At 46.9% G+C, this 20,378-nt stretch overlaps 2 protein-coding genes across 3 annotated transcripts; one reads left to right on the top strand and one right to left on the bottom strand.

Moving 5' to 3' along the window:
* The first annotated feature begins 708 nt into the window (after window positions 1–708).
* Window positions 709–11,902, top strand: LOC122392330 (acid-sensing ion channel 3-like). The gene is made up of 2 exons (XM_043387059.1): window positions 709–779; window positions 9,814–11,902. Exon 2 carries the CDS (start codon window positions 9,862–9,864, stop codon window positions 11,311–11,313), a length of 1,452 nt encoding a protein of 483 aa, XP_043242994.1. The 5' UTR covers window positions 709–779; window positions 9,814–9,861; the 3' UTR covers window positions 11,314–11,902.
* Window positions 11,903–13,198: 1,296 nt separating this feature from the next.
* Window positions 13,199–17,691, bottom strand: LOC122392329 (prophage side tail fiber protein homolog StfR-like). Of its 2 annotated transcripts, XM_043387058.1 has the most exons (6): window positions 17,550–17,674; window positions 15,599–16,710; window positions 15,192–15,568; window positions 14,678–14,826; window positions 14,280–14,445; window positions 13,199–14,114 (listed from the first exon to the last, which is right to left on the bottom strand). In XM_043387058.1, the coding sequence occupies exons 2-6, from the start codon at window positions 16,689–16,691 to the stop codon at window positions 13,494–13,496; spliced, it is 2,406 nt and encodes an 801-aa protein (XP_043242993.1). In that variant the 5' UTR covers window positions 16,692–16,710; window positions 17,550–17,674; the 3' UTR covers window positions 13,199–13,493. The 2 variants fall into 2 exon arrangements, with proteins under 2 accessions (XP_043242993.1, XP_043242992.1); XM_043387057.1 differs by having other exon boundaries at window positions 15,192–16,710; window positions 17,550–17,691.
* Between the last annotated feature and the right edge of the window lie 2,687 nt (window positions 17,692–20,378).

The raw sequence follows: 20,378 nt of genomic DNA, 5'->3' as shown, positions 1-20,378 counted from the left end.
CTGAGTACTGACCTGAAGAAAAGAGCGGTGCAAGGGCGAATCGTATCTCGTGCTTTTACGTTTATACAGACTGGATCCGATTTAGAGCACAGGTCGGCTTTGTGTGATTCTGTGCAGTCTGCCATTATGCCCGCTCGACCTGCCGCTGTGCGGGCTGGATCACATTGCGCCTCATGCACGTTGACACTACGAAAGGCCTATATTGACACAGTCATTGGAATACAGCCTGTCCTGACCTTTGTATGTGCCAAGATGGTGCGTGCAGGGCTAGGGTCTGATGTCCAAAGACCATCGCGTTTAATTGCTTTCGAGCTCTTCCAAGAAGTTCCGGTACAAGTAAACATGTTGACTGCTCACTTATGCCGATCAACCTGCTTTTCATTATCGTTATCAGAATGTAGTTTCCCTAAGTTCCACCATTCGCTGCGGTAATGTGACGGAACTGAACCTCCACACGCAAGTCATTAGTATGAAAATGCAGCTGCGGCCATAGCATGTCAAAAGCTTATTGCGGTTGGTTGAACCGTCCACTAATTTGCCCCCGATATGAGCATGCCGTTGTCTACTGGGTCGAAACAAACGACTGCGTGCCTTAGAAGCCCCCTATCGGCTCCCGTAAGGTGGGGTCAACAAAGGAATGCACAGGGGGAGGGGGAGCTTGTTACACTGTGGATAATACGCGCTTACCGGTCCTGCTCAGTGGTAGTTGACCAGCGGCGGCGAATGGAAGAGGTCCCGAAAAGCGCTGCTTCGAAGACCGTTCGTTTGCCGACTGACAGGTATGCTCATTTGTGATAGACCTTGAGCTATAGGTTACGGTCATTGCCATGTGATTATAAACATGTACTTGCTTCATTATGGTGTTCTCATGTCGGGAAATTTAGGATCGAGTTTTGGGAGACGGGACAGGACTTTCCGTTTAGATAATAGACATTCTATCGATAGGTATAGGGTAAGGTGCCTAATTAGCGACCCTTTCCGATTTGCGACCAACCTCCCTACAGAAAAACTGGCAGGAGAAAACGGCAGAGGTGAAAAAAATGTCTACGCTGTCTCCAACTGTATAAGCTGGCATACTGGCTCTGTCTCCACGCAAATTGTAAACTTTTTTGGCTGAGCAGCACACGAAGCCCTTATTTATACAACTTTTACAATTTTCTGGCTTTGAAAGACACTCAATCAAGTTCTGTTAGATAAAAGGTGAAGTATTTTCAAGAGCTGAAAAAGGTTCAAAAAGTGGAAACAGAATATTTTGGATTTTGGAGTTGCTTTTGGGGGAGTGTTCCTTTTATACCTTCAAAAACTTTCTGCCATCTTTCTGCCATCTGGACCCAACAATACCCATTGGAATATTGGTTGTGTTTATACTGTGTTCCCATGCTTTTGAACCGCAGTTACCACGAATGCCGCGAACAAATGCGAAGGGTGTATTTGTTTCTGGGATAGACTAATGGCTAGCCTTTATGCTTTAATCGCGAGGTCAACTCAAAACGATTGAACTGATGGTTTACCAATGCTTATAGAGCTTGTGTCAGACCAGACAAAATCAGCTAAGCCCTGCGTCAGTCGTCCTGGACCAACCGTTCGATTACGGACGGTCCGCGTGGCGTTCGCATTGGGGTCCGCCTGATAAAAGACGCCGTTGTACCATTTTATGGCACACAGATGTTACGGTCGGTCCTTGGGCGCAATGGGCAGCAGTGTGGAGGCTGTGAGGGGATCGGCTAGACGTGTGTGCTAGTGGCTGCTCTCCTTCATCTACACAAAGGCAAGGTAATTGAAATTTTCAACTTACTTTGCTGTTAAATCAGCAATGCTTATGAATACAATGGGTGTTATTTTCCTAAAATAAAAGCCGGACGCAATTATCAGCTTTCGAAAGGACTATCCCTTCGGAGGTCGGCACTTAAAGCAAATCGTAAGAATTACCTACGAACAAATTTAGGTTAGCAGGGCGTTCAATCATTTCTATGTATACCTAAAACAGACAAAAAAGCAGGCTAGCACTGCACTTGTGGGCATCATTACCGGGTGTTATTCCAAACAGAGGGCTAGTTAATGAGCAACACGCAAATGCCTTAATTTGCCTACCAACTCTCCAATTAAAAGCAAGTCATATTTGGGTAACGTCGCGCCTGCCTTAAAATGACTCGCGGATACTCCAGGCAAATTATTTATACCAACCTTGTTTATAAAGTGCAATGCTGCCCGTCGTCCCCGGATACCCCTCCCCACCCCCTGCCGCCCGCTCCCCGGCCCGTCCGCCACGGCAGGGCCAGCCCAGCCCGTGGCCTCGGGATCCGCCGACCTTCAGTGTAGGTGGCGCTACTGCCAACTGCCGGACCGGGGCCTTACCAGCCGCCATGGCCACCGTTGGCAGGTCGAGAAATGCAGAACTGCAAGGGACTGATTTGGCTACTGGAATGAAGTCATGCATTGATAATGAAAACGTCATCTCGCATATCCCTACTATTTTAAAGCTATAATTACCTTTGAATAAATGCTTCCTCTGCCATGCAGAAATCTAAGGCATGGGAATATGCCAATGAAAATAGCAGATTTGCATTGATATAAGCACCAATGAAGATTTGGATTGTTTTAAATCATTGAGATGCATGCACATATTTAGACTGATCTCTGTCCTCACCTGATAGTGTCAGCAAGATGGGTGCTTTGATATAGACCACAAAGATTTAATATTTGTAAAATCAAAATGATGACTTTGGAGTATTTGCCCAATTCACTTCCAACCTAGGAAGTCCAGAAATGGTTCCATTATATAGGTAAATGCTTGTTGCAAAATGCAAATGCTTGCATTGAGGCTGTGCACCTCAATCTGCAAATATCAAACCATGTGGTTTGTATAATGGGTACATAGAAACAAGTTTTACACATCATGGGCTGATGCTAGGACCAGCTAGGATAAGAAACAACATCAAGCTTAAATAAAACTTCTAATGAATACTTAATCTAAAATTCTTGAAATTCACAGAGAAGTGCAATCAGCAACAGAAACTTCAGGTTTGTCTTTTCCTTTTGAAGCATTTGTAGAATAAAATGCAATCAATGTCTTGTACCACCTTCACATGCATCGATAGGCGTTATCACAAGTGTATTCGCGGCCATTGGGGCGACGTAAGAAAAGAAGAAAACAACTGGCCCCAAGAACTTTAAATTATCAGTTAGCATGCATATTTTCCTTGATCTGTAGAGAATTTACCATTAATTGTTAGAGAAAATTGCATTTAAAATCTTCCATTTATGCTTTTTTCATCGTTTGCACAATACGTTCTTTTACCAAGCTAGAAACACTAATTAGAAATAGTTCCTGCATCATCGTCAAGAACAATAGGGAAGGCTTGAAGTGAATACAATAATCTAAACGGTTTTGTAATCTATGTGAAGACACTTCTAAAATTGCCTGTAGAAATATTGAAGGCAAAAGTTCAACTTTTTCACAAGACGGATGTCTATAAACCTATTCAACGTGTGACAACTCAGCCGGTATTTCGTCGCCTACAGCCCAGCTTTCCCTAGTGACCGATAGAGGCGCTGCTATCGATGTCCGCCCGTGCCGCCTAACGTTCCTAAATCAGTCAGAACTGAACTTTGAACTGAAATATAAAACAAATGAAAGGAAAAAGACTGTTTCTGCATCAACTATATAATAAAAATCATCCACAAGGGATTTTGTACAATATATGTTACTTTTGTTTGAAAAGTTCGATATTTCCTCAGTAGGTACCTATTGATTCCTCAACTTCGATAATTATTCCCCAACCTCAACCATTGTCTTATTTTATTCTTACCTAGGTAGATCCAACTAAGATCCAACCACTTTCTTCCGTCACTTCAAGCACATTTCACTGTCGCGCTACTATCCCAACGGTATTTTCAGAAGCTGCGCCGCGTTGTCACAAGTGCGCAGGGTTTGTGCTAGCGTTTTCGCTACTGAAATTTTTTTCGTGTCTCCGGAGACAGCCGTAAGGTCTAGTTTCGCGGCAAGCGTCACAGAGAATCGTCTTTATGAATTCCGCCCGGCTCTAGGAGTCATCACCTTCTCACCACCTTCTGTCTCCGGTGTCTCCGGGGCAGCCTATGTATACTGTATAGTGTATATAGTGCTCTGTGCTGTGGAGTATGAAGCTCTCGTAATGAACTAAGACTCAATATGATTGATTTTTTTGCGTGCATCAAATAAAACGAGAAGAATTTGACGACAACAATGAAACGAGATTGTTAGATATCAAAGTGGTTGTGTCTCCGACGACCTTCCTTTATTGGATTGACTCTGTCTCCAACACCGGTTGGAGAGTTGACACCTTTTTTCACCTCTGGAAAACGGGGTAAAAATATCGTCAAAAGGTCAGCCATACTTTGGTTATCAAATTAAATTATTTTCCGGTCGTCGATATTTCTGGTTGGACGTTTCAGGTGAGTTTAAAAATGACGAGTTTCTTATCAAAAACGTGTATGTTTGGGCCCTCTCTGATGAAAAGCGATGCACATTAGGATGATGCACCTTTATTATTCTGAATCGACATTCCTTTTTCAATTGATTGCCGTTTTTCCATAGTGAATCGCTCAGCTGTGTACAGCATGACGGTTAAAAATGTGTCGCAACTCATATTTCCTATTTGCGCCTGACATGGTCGCAAATAGCTCAAGAAGGGAAAGAAAGGGGAAAAGAGAGAAATGAAAATGAGGTGTTGCTGAAGCTTGCAATGTGTGGCAGGGGATGCCAAATGTCGTCACCGACTGCAGGGGTGCCGAATTCAGCGCAGACCTCGAATATCATACGAGATAGCCCGCAAAATTTGGGTTTCCGCCTTCTTTTCGCCTTCGGTGCGTCACGTGATCAGTTTTTACTTACGCAAATGTGTTGGATAAACGTTCCTGTTCGAGTAATTGAGTGCTTTGCGTATAGTTTACCTTTTTGAGATCATATTTCATCTTTTCAGGCGTCGCATTTTTTGCCATTTTTAATATGGGGAAACCCATAGACTTATTAGCGACCCTCCCCGGTCGCTAATCGGGAAGAGTTCCCTATTAGCGTTTTTTGCAATGGTTTGCCAAAATGCTCACTACAAATAAGTTAGTGAATATTGGGGCAGAAAATGACTATATTTTAATAGAAAAATGAACGATCTCTCCGAAAATCAAGCCAGTAATATAGTGGCACCCACATAGCGTGAGCAATGACGGTTCAAATTAAGGGGGTCGCTAATTAGGCACCTTACCCTACCTACCTACCTACTTGGTTGTCTTTTACACCTACATTGTGGATGTCAATCAGTCTCATGGAATCAGCCTACATTTAGTTTCAGGGAAGTCGCCGTCTTGTGTCTTAGTACTTTCTAGTTTAAGTTCTTGTGCCTTAGCCCTCCTTTGTCTACCTCATACCTGGGGCGTTCCACGACAGATCGACCAAAAAAATCGCGAAATAACACCCTACCTCTCATATTTTGATGAAATTTCGTCTATGGGGTTATCTTGTCCGGCGATTCGTGTTGTGACATTTTCAATCTCATTCGTCCAATACTTTGGGAGATATTGCCCCAGGCAACTTAATGGCTACCATAAAAACTCTAAGTTTCATCCGCAAATATTTAGCTAAATACTGATTAGATTCATATAAAACTGCATATCATCACAATAAGATTTAACCAAAGATTTTGGTGATATCAATTATTTTTGAAAATTTTGCTCTTTTAATTTTTTAACATAAAATTGATTTATAAAAATCAAATTTTGAGAACGTGGCCATCTTTTTTTACAATTTATTTTTGCAGCAAAAGTCTTGTCAACGTATTGCCTTTCAATGATGAAAATATTAAAAACATGTTTTTCCCCTAAAGGTCGCTATACAACATTGAATTTCGTCGTACAGTGAAAAAAAATAACAATAACTGTCAACCGGTCTAAACGGAGTACGGTGAAATGTGATCAAGAGCTCATTGCGACGCTGTTAATTCTTTTTAAAGATGCTTAAGACACCTAAGAAAGCTAAGTTAGGACCCAAAGATCCAAAAACGTCATAATGGCGTATTGTTTTCAAGAGAGCGAGGTTTAACCCCCTGTGGCCGAGGGAGCGAATGCTAATCACCTTTGACGGTTTTCTCATCACTGCTGGGGACGCATTGGCGATAGAGTGCTGAAGCCGGAAAGTTATTACAAGTTATCTAGTTGATTTATCTTGTGATACCAAATGAACTTTCATATAAGGTCACTTTACTGAACTATGACGTCACGTAAGTGAGCCTATCTAATGCATAAAAATGTTACTATTGCGAAACGCCAAACAATAGTTTACGGAGAGAACGTATGTAATTCACGCATTCTTTGCAAGGTCCGATGCTTTAGTTTTGCTGGTGGGCCTTGCATGACGTCATAATGACGCAACGTCATTTATGACGTCACTAACGCTTATTGAGTCGAGAGTTTTTCGTTAATAGATTCCTAACAAAATGACGACATTGAGGGGAGGGACATCAATGTACTGAGAATGAGCTGTCGAATCGACAGATACTTTTGCCGTAGGTCGGTATTATCTCAATTGACCAGTTTCGGGACCTGAAATATTTTGCCAGATACCGAAATGACGGTTCTGCGACCATTTAAGGGATTTATTGACCGAAAATTGGATCCCTGCCTCAAGGCATTTGACCTGACCTCAGAGGTTACCGGTTGCCGGAATGATAAAACTTGGTTTGGAAGAGGTCAGCTTAAGATGTTTTCCTCAGGTCGAGGCCACATCAAAACCGCTGAGGTCAAGAAGCTGTTCAAATGAGGCCATTTCAGCCGTTTTCACGACGAATCTAGCCAAATCTTTTACTACAGCTATTTTCATAACGTAATTTTATTCTTATGCTTGAGTAAAAAGTAACGACTGATAATTTGATAAATAAGGTCAATAAGCAACTAGCGCAACCTAAGCTAAAAACAATTAAGAATCAACTATGAACCAAATTTGACCAAATCCCATCAAATATCAGTTAATGTGTGTCAGATAACCGTCGTGAAAACGGCTATTGCCGTATATGATTCAGTTCAGCAGGGTTCCCTGAGTTCACTGGTGGCTTATTCGACTCGTTAGATAAATTCCATTCAGTCATTGACAAAAAGAAAACCGATGACCTCACACGACCGTACAATGTAACGGCAAAGACGGCGCATTGCAAGGTCCTCAATGCAAAACCTAAGAATCGCTCATCGCAAAAGTGTATGAAATCACGATTACAGGCGTTTGAGATGGGCTTGGATCATTTTCGGCATCCAAATAACAGTTCAAATGTTTCAATATTTCCCATTGACTTATATTAGTGAAGTCACGTGACCAGCTTGACTTCGGGTAAAAATTTAGGAAAGTTAGGGGAATTGATGTTGTGAAATCTCAAGAGCCGTTACTGCCGTTACTTGTGTCATCCCCTGCAAAAGGTTCCCTTACACTGAGAGTACAGTGCAAAGCTGCAACTTTTTGCATTATTCCGAGGTTTATTTGTGACGTCATATGTCAGTAAGCTGACCTGAGCCTGTTCTGTTGGTGTCAACAGATTCGGAATGTCAACTTTCAGCTCTCCAGACTTACACCACTGCAAACAATATCGAGAAAACCGTTGGGGCTGCACATCAAACCCTCCCCTTCGGCCGGGTGGAAATAAAAATACTATGAAAGTGAATGTTAGTGAAACATGGAGCATCCCAAGCCACTAGCTACCTCGAAATGCATTAATTTCAAAACGTTAGAGATGCTTCCAGTTTCAAGAAAACAGAATTCAATATCGGCGAGTTTTCAAGTACTTGTAATTTTGTCACCCCCGCCCACTCTGACCTGGTCACGCCCCTGGCAATTGCAATCAATTACCTTCAAATGCCGCATTTTGGTACTCATATAATTTTTTTGTGGCAAATTTATTCATCAAAATTACTGAAAGTCCGTTATTACAAGGACAGAGCGAACTTCATGCGATTACTAGCTAGAGCCTTCTCCTCATTTAACTCTAACACAGCCTCGGCTCTTATGAACGGAAGTTGTGTAGGTATGTATATGTCCGGCCACAATAGGTGTGTTTACATAGGGTTCCCTTAATCTTCCCCTATTTCTCCCCTATTTTCAGATCGAATTTTAGGCATCATAGCGATCGCGTGTAACGTTGCTATGGGCGCTATTGTTGCTAGAAGCATACAAAGCATCGTTTATGCTGTAAACAACATAAATTGAGCTTATTTAATACTCGAAATTCAACAATTCATATTTTGAAGTATTTTTATCCTGCCCTTCAATTCCCTCTTTAAGCGACAAATAGGGGAGGATTTGGTAGCGTAGCGCCTTTCCAAAAGCTGCTACGCTACCATATCCAGTGGTTCTCAAACTACCAAATCACAAAAGCGGCGTGCTGATTGGCCGGCAGTTCCGAATCGTCCGACTGGTGGTCCCCGACTCGACAAGCGCACGTGCGCCGACTGAGGATTTTTAAGTGGCATTAACGCATAAACGGCAGAAAGTCAAGGCAGAAATTCGACAGGTGCGGTGTTCTGATATTGCCGTTGATGTGATTACACCTACTTGAATAATAGCTCAGCCGTTTAAAGTATGTTAAATGCCAGATAGTTTTCTGATTTTTCTTGCTTTGAGCTTTCATGTGCTATCACTTTTACCTCAGTGTCTAGTCTGGAAGCTATTTGGGAGAGCCCTAAAGGTAAGTAAAAATTGCAAACTGCTTCTAGAATGACTTAGTTGCGCCATATTTGTAGTGAAGCGAGGTAAAGGAGACAGAGGATTCCTTTATAAGGGACATTTAAGAGACAAATAGGGGAAGATTAAGGGAACCCTATGTAAACACGGTTAATATGTCCGATTAGCAATTTTGATAATTCCTAACGTTTCATTGGCGGATCGAGCCGGACGTTTTTTTTTTGGGGGGGGGCGCAAATGGCCGAAATGGCCCCTTCCTTTCCATGCACCGCCATAGGCGCGATGTTAAAACTCGGGTTTTTGCGGGGGGGGGGGGGGTAAACGGGCTTTGGGGGGAGCATGGCCCTACCCCCTGTATCCGCCAGTGTAACGTTTCACCAGTGCAAGCTGCTTAGAAGCATATCAGAATTACATGCGAGGCGGCCGATATCAGTGTTCAGCTCACTTTTTTTTTGCCTGAACAATGTTCGAAACTACAGCGAAAGTGAAGCAAACATCATTCAATAATCGCATGCCTGGTCTGTGAGTGTGAGTGCCAGGCTTTTATTTCTAATTTTCATGAAACAGTTCGAGGATATGTGGGTAGGAGAATGATTGGCTCTGGAAGGCATCACCAAATGTTCCCTTTTACTACAAACATTGTCGTAAACAAAAAATTATATAAAAAGTTAAAGGCAAAACATGTCTCTAATTTTTTGGACGTTAAATTTCCATATCCAGAAGCATCTTTTGGCATAATATTTTTGTCAAAAATTAAATGGCCACCTTTTGAAAATCGAAAATCAAAAATTCATTATTTCAAAAAATCTTGCGATTTTGAAAATTTTCAAAATATTTCGGTTGGATAATTTTCTACTGTCAATGAGGATTCCAATGATATGCATATTAATGTAGGTTACTGGCTATATTTTTTGATAATACGAGTTTAAAAGAGGGTTACTCTGGGCATTTTGAAAAATGCCTCTGGCTATAACTCGTAAACCCTTCGTAGTATAACGCTAAAAATAAGAGATTATGAATCTACGGTACGGATAACCCCATAGACGCAATTTCATCAAAATCTGAGAGGTAGGGTGTTATGGCTTGGTCGATCTGTCGTGGAACGCCCCACCTGTTAGTTTTCAGGTAGCCGACATCAGTCAGCCACAGCTCGGCGTCTGTCGGTGATGCCGTGCGGCTGTAGTTGCGGCGGTCGCCGCTGGGTGGCGGGCCCATCGGCGGAAGTCGGCATTTCCGGCCTGCCCGTGGTGCTGAGTCCGTCGGCCCACTGGCTGCGCCGGCTGATCTGGGCGATCGCCCTGGCCACAGCGCTGTTCTGGCTGGTACTGCAAGTGAGGCTGAGTGTACTGCGTCTGCAGCATCAGTCTGTGTCGACCACCGCCCGCAGCAGCACCCAACTGGAGCTGCCGTTCCCTGCTGTCACCGTCTGCGCCGGAGAGAGACTGAACGTCGACAGGGTGCTCAACCTGACGCAGCCGGGCACCACCGTCGAGCAGTGGCGCAGCATCAAACACATGAGCCGCTACAAACTGATCCGCTGGCGCCAGTTCAACTTTGACGAGTTCTTCTCGCAGACCTCTCACAACTGGTCGGAGTTGGTGAAAAGCTGCGAGTATCAGGGCGATGCTTGCGAGTCTGTCGGAGATGTAACCCGTTCGGTCACAAGCCAGCAAGGCACCTGTTACACCCTGCACCAGAAAACGCCTGCGACGGGTACCTGGACGAAGCCTCAGCTTACCATCGACCTCCAGCTGCCTCCCGCCTCAAGCACCTCCAGTGAGCAGTACTGGCAGGTGTTTCTCCACCCAGAGTCGCTTCACTTCGACGACGCTCGCATGCTCGTCAAGAGCTCCCTGAGTCTCGTCCAGGTGGTTCCAGGTACCGTGTCCTACGTTCGCGTGCACCGTCGCTCTCATACCTACATCTCCACGGCTGAGGAGCCCTGTTCGGACAATGTCACAGCCGAAGAGAATGCCGATTGCGTGATGGATTGCATCATACAGGATCAGGGACTGACTGCCGAGTTGGAACAATCGGGAAATGACACCTTGGCCGACGAAGACATCGACGACAGCGAGATTGCCAACTGCACTCTCCCCTGGGAGATTTCTAACGATAGGCGACCTTGCAGATCCTACTCGGCTCTGAGGTCGGCCCTGAAGTCCTCTCCAGACCTTAGTCAGTTCACCGAATATGAGGTAATGGCCGCCTACTTTTTGTGCAGCTGTCCGTTCCAATGCACGGAGATCTCGTATCCGATCCAGGTGCCGGAGAAGATGGCCCTGGAGGACTCCGTGGACAGCCGCCGCTCGGCCAGAGTCGCGCTGTGGCTCTCCATGCAGCAGGAGGTGCTGGAGGACAAGTGGAGCTTCACGTTCTCACAGCTGGTGGCAGAGAGTGGCGGCAACATGGGCATCTTCCTGGGCGCATCGCTGCTGTCACTGCTGGAGCTGCTGGATTGTTTCATCTTCTGGATGTTACGGCGGGTGGGCGCTAGAGGCCCGGCTGACGCGAACCCGGCTCAAGCCAAACCGTCTCAAACCAGCGTCAACATTGCGGTCGGATACCAGGGAAAAGTGGAGGGCATCCGCCGCCAGTCCTGGGGTGGACTGAAATGAATTGTTCCTGAAAAGGGCGTTTGCCTTGATTTCGCTTTTATTGTTCCCACCGACTTATGCCGGCGCCATGGTACTGCGTAGGTATAAGTAACTAATGAAATGATACATAGGGCACAGGCACATTTATTTACAAGGCGCAGGCACATTTATTTTCAACGTTCATTTACCAATTGAACGTTTTCTCAGCATCGACTGAATCTTCTCTGATGTCTATCTCAGCACTACACATGGAACGCCGTGAACAAGTGAATGTCACCAGGCAGACCTTGTGGAACCATCGCTGTACCAGCGCCGAACATTGGATGGCTTTTTTTGTGGTTTTTATCAGTGCTAACTGCTAGCTAGCTATAAGTGGGTGGCACGGAATCGTAATCGTACTATACGGGTAAGATCGATTCAGGCTGCATATCTTCGACGAGTCTATGTGAAACGTTTGCCTGTATCCTAGTAAGTCAACCAGTTGTTCAAAAATGTATGTTTACCTTTACTTGACCATCTTAGGTATAAATAACGTCATCTGTCCTTATAAATGTTGTAAGTCACTCTCTTTAAATGCCGACTCTAATTCTATTTAATAAAGTCTTATGCTTATCACATGCGTATATAAATGAAACAGGAACGTACAGTCCACAGCAAAAGTAATGTGGGGTTTCAGTCATGGGTATGTTCTGCTTCTGAAGCTTAGGAACGATTAGCCAGACTACAATGAAACTTTGAATGTAGCTTATATGTATCGTCACCCTTGCAGCTGTAATTTTAGCTACTGACATCTTCTTTTCGATCACTCCGCATTAAACAATCGCCAGTCAAAGCCAATCGTTGAGATTGGTAAAACCCTACATTATTTATTATGTTTACAGTATTTTATGTTTGTTTCGCTGGCAGAAGCTGCCCAGATGTAGGTATGTGGACTGTGATTATGTCGGATCCCCTGCAGTGGATCTCCAAAAAAACCTCGGCATAGCTCTGGTGGGCTGTGTTACCGATCAGGCGCGTCCGCCGTATATACGTGGTATCTCCAAACATACACATTACACATTACCGTCAGCCATATTGCCGGCCAGAGGCCAGTCGACAGCCAGCGGTCGGCTCCGTGGCAACCGGTCAGATTTAATATAAACACAGGGCTGGGGTCACCCTGACCACGGCCTGGCAGACCACTGAGGCCAGGGCTGGTGTTTTCAGTAGCTGTGTGCTGAGGAGGCCGGCGTGGGGCGGGCTGGGATGTCCAAAGCTACTGTTGGAATCGATGGTCGGGCTGAAATATGCCTATCTACATGAGAAAGTTTGAGTTCGCTGAGCAATTTATAAAGCCAGTCACTACAGAGGCTGATAGCTCCATGGGCATATATATGTGCCGAGGTCTGCGTTAGCTCATATTCATATGCAGACCGGAATATGCATAGTTTTAACCGCTGCGGTAGAACGTGCATCTGGGCCTGCGACGACCCGCCCGGGCACTTCTTAGGCTTATTGATTAGTATTGAACAAGTAAACTGTACGGTTAACTATAAAGGGTGTGTATCCCCTAGTTTATAATCCACTTTTGCCCGTCCTTTCTGGAAGGGAAGTCAGTTTTTCATTGTTTATAAAAACATAACACCCTACGACGTGCCTCAAGCACTTAATTTTCATGAAACCGTTTGAAGTGCTTCTTGAAGACGTATGTTTCTCAATTGAACTATTTTTTTTCGTGTAATGCTTGTTGTTCATTTACTAAACGTTACATTCTCACGCAAGTGCGTGTTATTGTGAATGTCGAAAGGCCCAAGGCTACATAAAGTGGTCATTACATCTAATCGGCATGCTGGTATTGATTCTGCCTGCCTCAGCTTACGTTGATACAAAGGTATGCACTACCTGGCTACCTATGTAGACAGACAGCTGCTTGCTCCTCATTTATTGCATTCATTCAAAACGTAAAATTACCAAACATGTGTCACATCTTTGCCAAAACATACCCGGACGAAGCGGATTTACCGACGACGTAAAAACGATATGTTTTCTGTTTCGTTTATGTACCTATTTATTTATATCGTTTATCGTCGTCGGCACCCCGCACCGTCTGGCCTTCCGATTACAGCGGGGGCCACGTCTGGGAGCATTCTGCTTCGCTCTTAGTCTTCCCAGCGTTTGCTGATGGTGGCTCTGCGTGGCCGTCATAGGTGGACGCAGCTGGTCTAGTAGCCAGTCCCCTGTTGTTGCTGCTCAAAGTGCTCCACATCATGAGGCACCGGCCCGACCTTAATCGGAATCTGCTCCTGGTACTCAGCCTCGGTGAACGGGTTCTTGGTGATACACACCTGAACCGCCTCGTGCTCTTCAACGAGCTCTTCGACGACGCTGACGCCGCCGACGGTCATATGCTCCAGGATCCACGGCAGGAGCTGACTGACGCTGGCGTATACACCAGGTACGCCGCGCTGGCCGCAGCCGATACCCCAGGCCACTATACCGACCTGAACGTACTTGGTGGGGTCCGACAGAAGCGGACAGATAAGCGGCGATCCGCCGTCGCCTCTGCACGTATCCACGCCCGGCTTTCCACCGGCGCATGTGAACGACTTGTGGAGCCGGAACCAGCGGCCCAGTCGCGTACGCCGCAAGCTGTCCTGGCAGTCGTCGTGAGAGACTTCCGACAGGTCTACCTGCTTCATGATGTTCTGGTATTGACCTCCCTCGAACTGGTCGCGACCGAAACCGGTAGCGACGCAGTGCGCCGAGTCGTAGAAGGGAACGCCCGAGCTGACGTCCGCCAAGGAGGGAAGGCAGATGGTGTCGATGTGTGGCTGCAGCTCAACCTGCGGAAACGGAGCGGAAGGCGGGAGTCAGCGGGACTGAAAGTCAACGCGTCATGCGCGTAATGGATTGAAAGTCAGCGAGTCGTGCGCTTGATGGCGATAGTGATTGCGACCATCAAAACAGTTGAAAGACATCCACAGCTTTGAAAACCTCGAACAGCTTACCTCTGATTCGAGGAAGAGCAGCGCTACAGTATTGAACAGCGTCCTCTTGTTGAGTCTTTCGTGTACCACGGACCGAGTTACGCGGTACTCCTGGTGGGGCAGCAGCTCCGTGAGCGTCTTGGTGTTCCAGTCTCCGAGACGCACCAGTAGTTTACTGGCGTCCTTCCTGTAAAAGCCCGAAAAATAAGTGCGGTCAGAATTCATGAACAGCCGCACGATGTGCTCAAGACAGCTGTCACACTGTTCAAAAGTGTTCCCAAGATTTATAATTCGCTGTTTATAACCTTTAAATAAACTCAAATTGTCTTTGATTGCGGGTCACGGAGACTCGTGTTGCCAAATTCGGCCTTAATGCTGGTATGCCACAAGTCCAAGCACACAACAAATCTGTATCTCACCCAGCTACGCAGTGTCCGGCCGTGAGGATGATGTTGGTGGTGACCAGGGATCCTCCGCAGACATAACGGTGACGCAGCTCTCCTCCGATGTACTCCTCCTCCATGATGATGGCCATGTGCGGGAACTCGGCAAACTGCGACTCCGAGTCCTAAGGCGGTGAGAGGGGGCGTCAGACACACGTCGCTCGAGAGGATCGCGACGCTCAGGGACGTTTGGTTTGGTACTTCTCACAATATGGCGAGTAAGCGCGGATAAGGATTGCTCAACTAGTCGAGATCAGACGAATCACGCTTGGGAGGAAACCGTTACTAGACGTCACAAGAGGACAAACTTTCTGCTAGTAGTTACGGACACACTCTGCAAGAGGTTGGTTGAAGTTTTGCAAACGATGTTATGCCCTGGATGATTCTTTCGTTATGCTATCAGGGGAGCCACACCTTCCGAACCCTTATGAATAACGGTCATTCCGTATCAGCAATTATATGCAGATGCCTTATGCTAAGCGTGACATACCTTGAAGCCCTCGATGGCGAATCCGATGCCCTCCGGGTTGCGACGTCCACAGCTCGGGTAGTACGGCTCGGCCGTCAGCTCGGCAACGATCTCCGGCACAGGACGGAGCTCCGGGTGCAGACAGCACACCGACTCGAAGTGCCGGCACTTGGTGTTGGAGGGCCCGGCTCCGGCTCCGAAGCGAATGTCGATCTGGCCGGCTCCGTCACTGATGATGTTCTCGTCCTTGCAGAGGTAGAATGGCACGCAGGTGCACGCTTCCAGGTGGTCGGGGCCGACGTACTCCTCGACATAGATAGCAGCAGAAGTCTCGGTCTTTCCTCCGGCAGCTGCAGAGGCAGCAGCACCCTCACCAGCAGCAGACGAAGCCGCAGCGCCTTCACCAGCAGCAGACGAAGCCGCAGCACCTTCACCAGCGGCTGCTGAGGCCGCAGCGCCCTCAGCGGCGGCAGCGGCAGAGGCAGCGCTCTCGGCAGCAGCGGCAGCAGCAGCAGCGCTTTCGCCAGCGGCTGCTGAGGAAGCAGCCCCTTCGGCAGCGGCAGCGGAAGCAGCAGCGCTTTCGCCAGCGGCTGCTGAGGAAGCAGCCCCTTCGGCAGCGGCAGCGGAAGCAGCAGCGCTCTCAGCAGCAGCAGCTGAGGCAGCAGCAGCCTCGCCGGCAGCAGCCGAGGCAGCAGCACTTTCAGCAGCAGCGGCTGAAGCAGCAGCGGCCCCGCCGGCAGCAGCCGAGGTAGCAGCGCCTTCAGCAGCAGCAGCCGAAGCAGCAGCGTCTTCGGCAGCGGCAGCTGAAGCGGCAGCGCTCTCAGCAGCAGCCGCTGAGGCAGCAGCGGCGTCGCCAGCAGCAGCCGAAGCAGCAGCACCCTCAGCTGCAGCAGCCGAAGCGGCCGCGCTTTCAGCAGCGGCAGCCGAAGCGGCAGCGGCCTCGCCGGCTGCAGCCGAAGCAGCAGCGCCCCCAGAAGCAGCGGCTGAAGCGGCAGCGGCATCTTCGGCAGCGGCAGCCGAGGCAGCAGCGCTTTCAGCAGCAGCAGCTGAGGCGGCAGCAGCCTCGCCAGCAGCAGCTGAAGTAGCGGCACCCTCAGAAGCAGCAGCTGAAGCAGCGGCACTCTCAGCCGCAGCGGCAGCAGCAGCAGCGCTTTCTCCAGCGGCAGCCGAGGCGGCAGCACCTTCGGAAGCTGCTGCGCTGGCGGCAGCGCTTCCAGCAGCTGCAGAGACGGCAGCTTCCTCCTCGTCAACGGTCTCCTGGACGATAACCTGGGCGGATTCCACTAGCTCCTTGGACGGCATGCACACCAGGTTGTAGGCCGGAGCCTCGGCCACCGTGATCTCGATGATGCTCTCGCCCTCGTTGCTGTAAAAGTAGGAGGTCTCCTGGACGGAGTGCGACGCCTCCTGCCTGGTCTGCTGGAACACCTCCGAGGTGCCGACCTCGTTCTGGGCGGCGTCGTAGGCCGTGGGAAGGGCGGCGGCCAGCCCGGCGCAGAGCGCCATCAGCAACAGCCTCATGATGGCCGGACGAGCAGACCTGGAAACGTGTGATGTTGTCATTTTTAGCGCTGGCGAGCGTTTTTTTCCTTTTCACATGCGCATCAAGCTGGCTATTTTTTGCTCAAGTTTGTTTCAATGTTTTTTTTTTAGATTCTCTATCAGTTAACTATTTTCCGCCGCCATTTTTGAACATTAAACGGGCTGTAAGATGAAATGTCTCGTGCGAAACATGTTTTATTGGTCAATTTACTTGCCTTATGCAAACGTGATAGTCGTTAAGTAATGAATAGACTAAATATAGGTCCAAGTAAGGTCGATACAGGTCAAGTAAACGTTAAACAAGTTCAAAAATAAATGTTAATAACCTTTTCGGTGAACGTTTTTTGGCCCAACTTGAAAAAGGTTTCTTATTGCGAAGAAGGAATATCAGTGCTGAATATCTGTTTTAAGTGTTGTCTAATGTGAATTTTTAGGTTCTATGATTAAAAAAAAAATCCAACAAAAACTCGTATTGAAATTAAGCATTGTGCATTGGCTTCACATGAGCGCAGTTTACATACAATTTCAAACTAATACGAATGCAAATTGTCAGTGCCGATGGCAAAAAAGCAGCTCATGCCGATATCTGAAAACGGCTCTCACCTACTGCAATGCACGTGAGCGACAGAATATGTTTTGCTTGGTGGAGTAGGAATGAGGCCATGACTGTTAGATCTGGGTATCAATTGTTAACGCCTTTGCTGAGAAATATGCCTAACGTCCAAATCTAGGTAATAGTCTTTACTCTAGGTCTGATTACATCTCATATGGTCAGTACTGAATGCAAGATTTGACATGAAAATGTCTTTCAAAATCTGACCCTCCCGCTTCACTTACGAGTAGCTGAGTTTCTTCAAACGCCGACCAGTTGCTCCGCCACACTGCCCCCTCGCTCTGCCGACAGGGGAGTTTATATACCTCTCCCCCCCCCCCTCTGGGGTGGACAGTGACCGGCCGCCCTCCAGACCAGGCGGTCAGTATTTTCCAATGTATATACACAGACAGTGGTATAAACACACCGGCCGAGTCTCCACATCTGGTAGCACACTGAGGTGGGGTAGCTCCACAGCGTCATATTCTGTGTTGGTAGAAAGGGCCAGCGATCCATTGACGCAAGTGACTGGTAAACACACCTAACAAATGTCGCCTGAAAGGTAGTGTGGGGAGGGGTAGCATTCTATGTAGACGGTTAGATGTGTGTTGGAGCAGAGGCATCGTCGTTTTGTGGTTGCAGTCGCATGCAATCCATTTTTGTTATTGTAACGAAATTCGTTCCTACCCCGTCCTCCACCTCCCTCTGTACCTACTTACTGCCCAGCCCCCTCGCCCACTTACAATATCCTTATATGGTCCTCACTCCTCACCTGCGACGCCTGTCCTTGCCCGCTTCTGATTGGTGCTATGATATGACGTACATCTATATGTATGACGTGTGTGTATGACGTTTGAATGTAGCGGCCGACGCCGAACGCCGAGCAGGAGCTGTGAAAGCTTCATTCGAAAGCCAACCGCTGTAGTGGCCTGACGTATCGTTATTCAAAGTCTCGGCCGACTGTTTATTACTTTTGGATTCTATCGTCAAATTTGCAATACATACTTGAAGAAAAGAAAAACCGTGTTGGTTATAGGGTAGCCTGGGGCAAGACGCCCCAGATAATTTATTTTGCTACATAAATTTTGTCCCACATCACCTGGAAGGCTAAATTTGTGCTCAATGCGTTCTTTGGACATTTTACTTCAAATTGCACCCCTCAAATTGATCCACTTATGATCGGACTCCAAGCTAGGAAGTGATTTGTGAAGCAACTGCAAATGGGGCATTTTGCCCCAACCCCAGGGCAAAACGCCCCACGGCCTGGGGCAAGTAGCCCCATACTTTATATTAAAGATTTAACATGGTAGTTGGCTAAATCTTATGTGGGAGGTCCGTTAGACCTCTGGAGGCACGGCACTGAAGTTAGCACATTCCATCCTGTCAGGTGCTCAGCTATGACACTATTGTATGAGCAGGTTTTTCACCTACCTCATAAGACCAAATAATAAATTATTGCAATGCAAATGTAAACAAAATACTTCCTTTGCCATCCAGTTGCTGAGAAAAGTACACATAAAGGCATAGAAACTTACTGTTCGCCAGCTACCGAACATTAGAAAGTGGGTAGCCCGAACAACACATGAGGTAAAACGCCCCAGGGGCTTTTTGCCCCGCGACCTACTGGGGCGTTTTACCCCATCACGTAGTTCGGTCAGAGAACAAGGCCTTGCACTCCAGCAAGACATAATTTAACACGAACCAACCCGGCATGATAAGCGTTAGACAATAGTTGTTCAAAATACATAAAAGTCGTTAACCTAATGTGGACCATAAAAGAACGCCATGATACATAATCTGACAACAAAACATAAAAATCACTCAAAAAACACATTTTTAGCTATATCTCCCGAAAGAGTCATCACAATTTCTTTCCAGTCTGCTCATATAATGATCATATAGTGCACGTTTTATAGAAGAGATGATGTTTCCCTAGAACCCTGCCAGTTCCGAGAAACATCGGTGAGGCGTTTTACCTCGGCGCACAGTGGGGATTTTTCCGATCTAGCACGTATTTATTCGTAGAGGGCAAACGATAGGTAGAATTGTAGCCAGATTGTGCACAGATGTTGGCTGGTGTGTCCTGGTGAGAATTTTACCTGTAAATGTGCATAATCAACATAGTATAGGGGGTTCAATTGGACCCCCCGCTCAGCCGTTTGGCCCCTGATCAAGCTAGAGCTTCGCGGAAAAGTCAAGCGTGCTGCCTATGACGAAATGAGGCCGAATATATCCAATTTCAAAGTCCAAGGTCATAAGCTGACTTTCCAAGTCAGTTTAATGACCCAACTAAAGTTGGGAAATCGAGACCTCTTGAAACTTCGCAAAGTTAGGGTGTTACGGGGTATTTTGGGGTGTGATCACGAATTTCATGTTAGTTTTGATCACAGACGATGTCTTTATGCATTTAGGCCAGGTCGGGTCAGGTCAGGTTAGATCAATTAGTAGGCGCCCTGCCGGCCATCCATAGAAGTGTCACCTACTACTGATAGCTTCGTAACATGGAACGAAGGCACTAGAACTACTTCGTAAATATTCAAATGGCTGCTAAAATCGAAATCAGCACCAAAAACTACCCTAGAAACAAGTAAAACTCGAAAAAGTGAACCAAGGTCATCAAAAGGTCAATGACCTTGACTTGACCTTCACGTGACCTTGACACCCACCATTATGCATGGCACCAACATCATTTCACATATTTGAACGTTTAAAACCACAAAAAGACTGGAAACCGCGGATAATGTGAGCTGGCATACGCCGAATCGCGATTCCGGCCAAACATGGTCTCGAGAAATATGCCACAGGTCAAAGGTCAGTTGGGTCAGAGTCATGAAATTTTTAGGTTAGATGTAAAATTGATGATCTCGAGGGTACCGAAAGTTTCGGCGCGATCGGCCGCTTTTTGCGCGAGTAATTTGCGGAAAACGATGGGGTTTTATCCGACCCCTTCCCCCTCCCCCTCCCCACAAGTGCGATGGTTAATAAGGTTACGGTATGTATAATTTACGTTTGTCATCCTATTCCTAATGAATGTGTCTCAGAAAATATGCATCATATAAATCACGAAGTAAAAT

Source organism: Amphibalanus amphitrite, unplaced genomic scaffold, assembly GCF_019059575.1.
Source record: "Amphibalanus amphitrite isolate SeventyFive unplaced genomic scaffold, NRLGWU_Aamphi_draft 000482F_arrow, whole genome shotgun sequence".
In the NCBI taxonomy this organism is placed as follows: Eukaryota; Metazoa; Arthropoda; class Thecostraca; order Balanomorpha; family Balanidae; genus Amphibalanus; species Amphibalanus amphitrite.
This window is presented reverse-complemented; position numbering and strand designations above follow the sequence as displayed.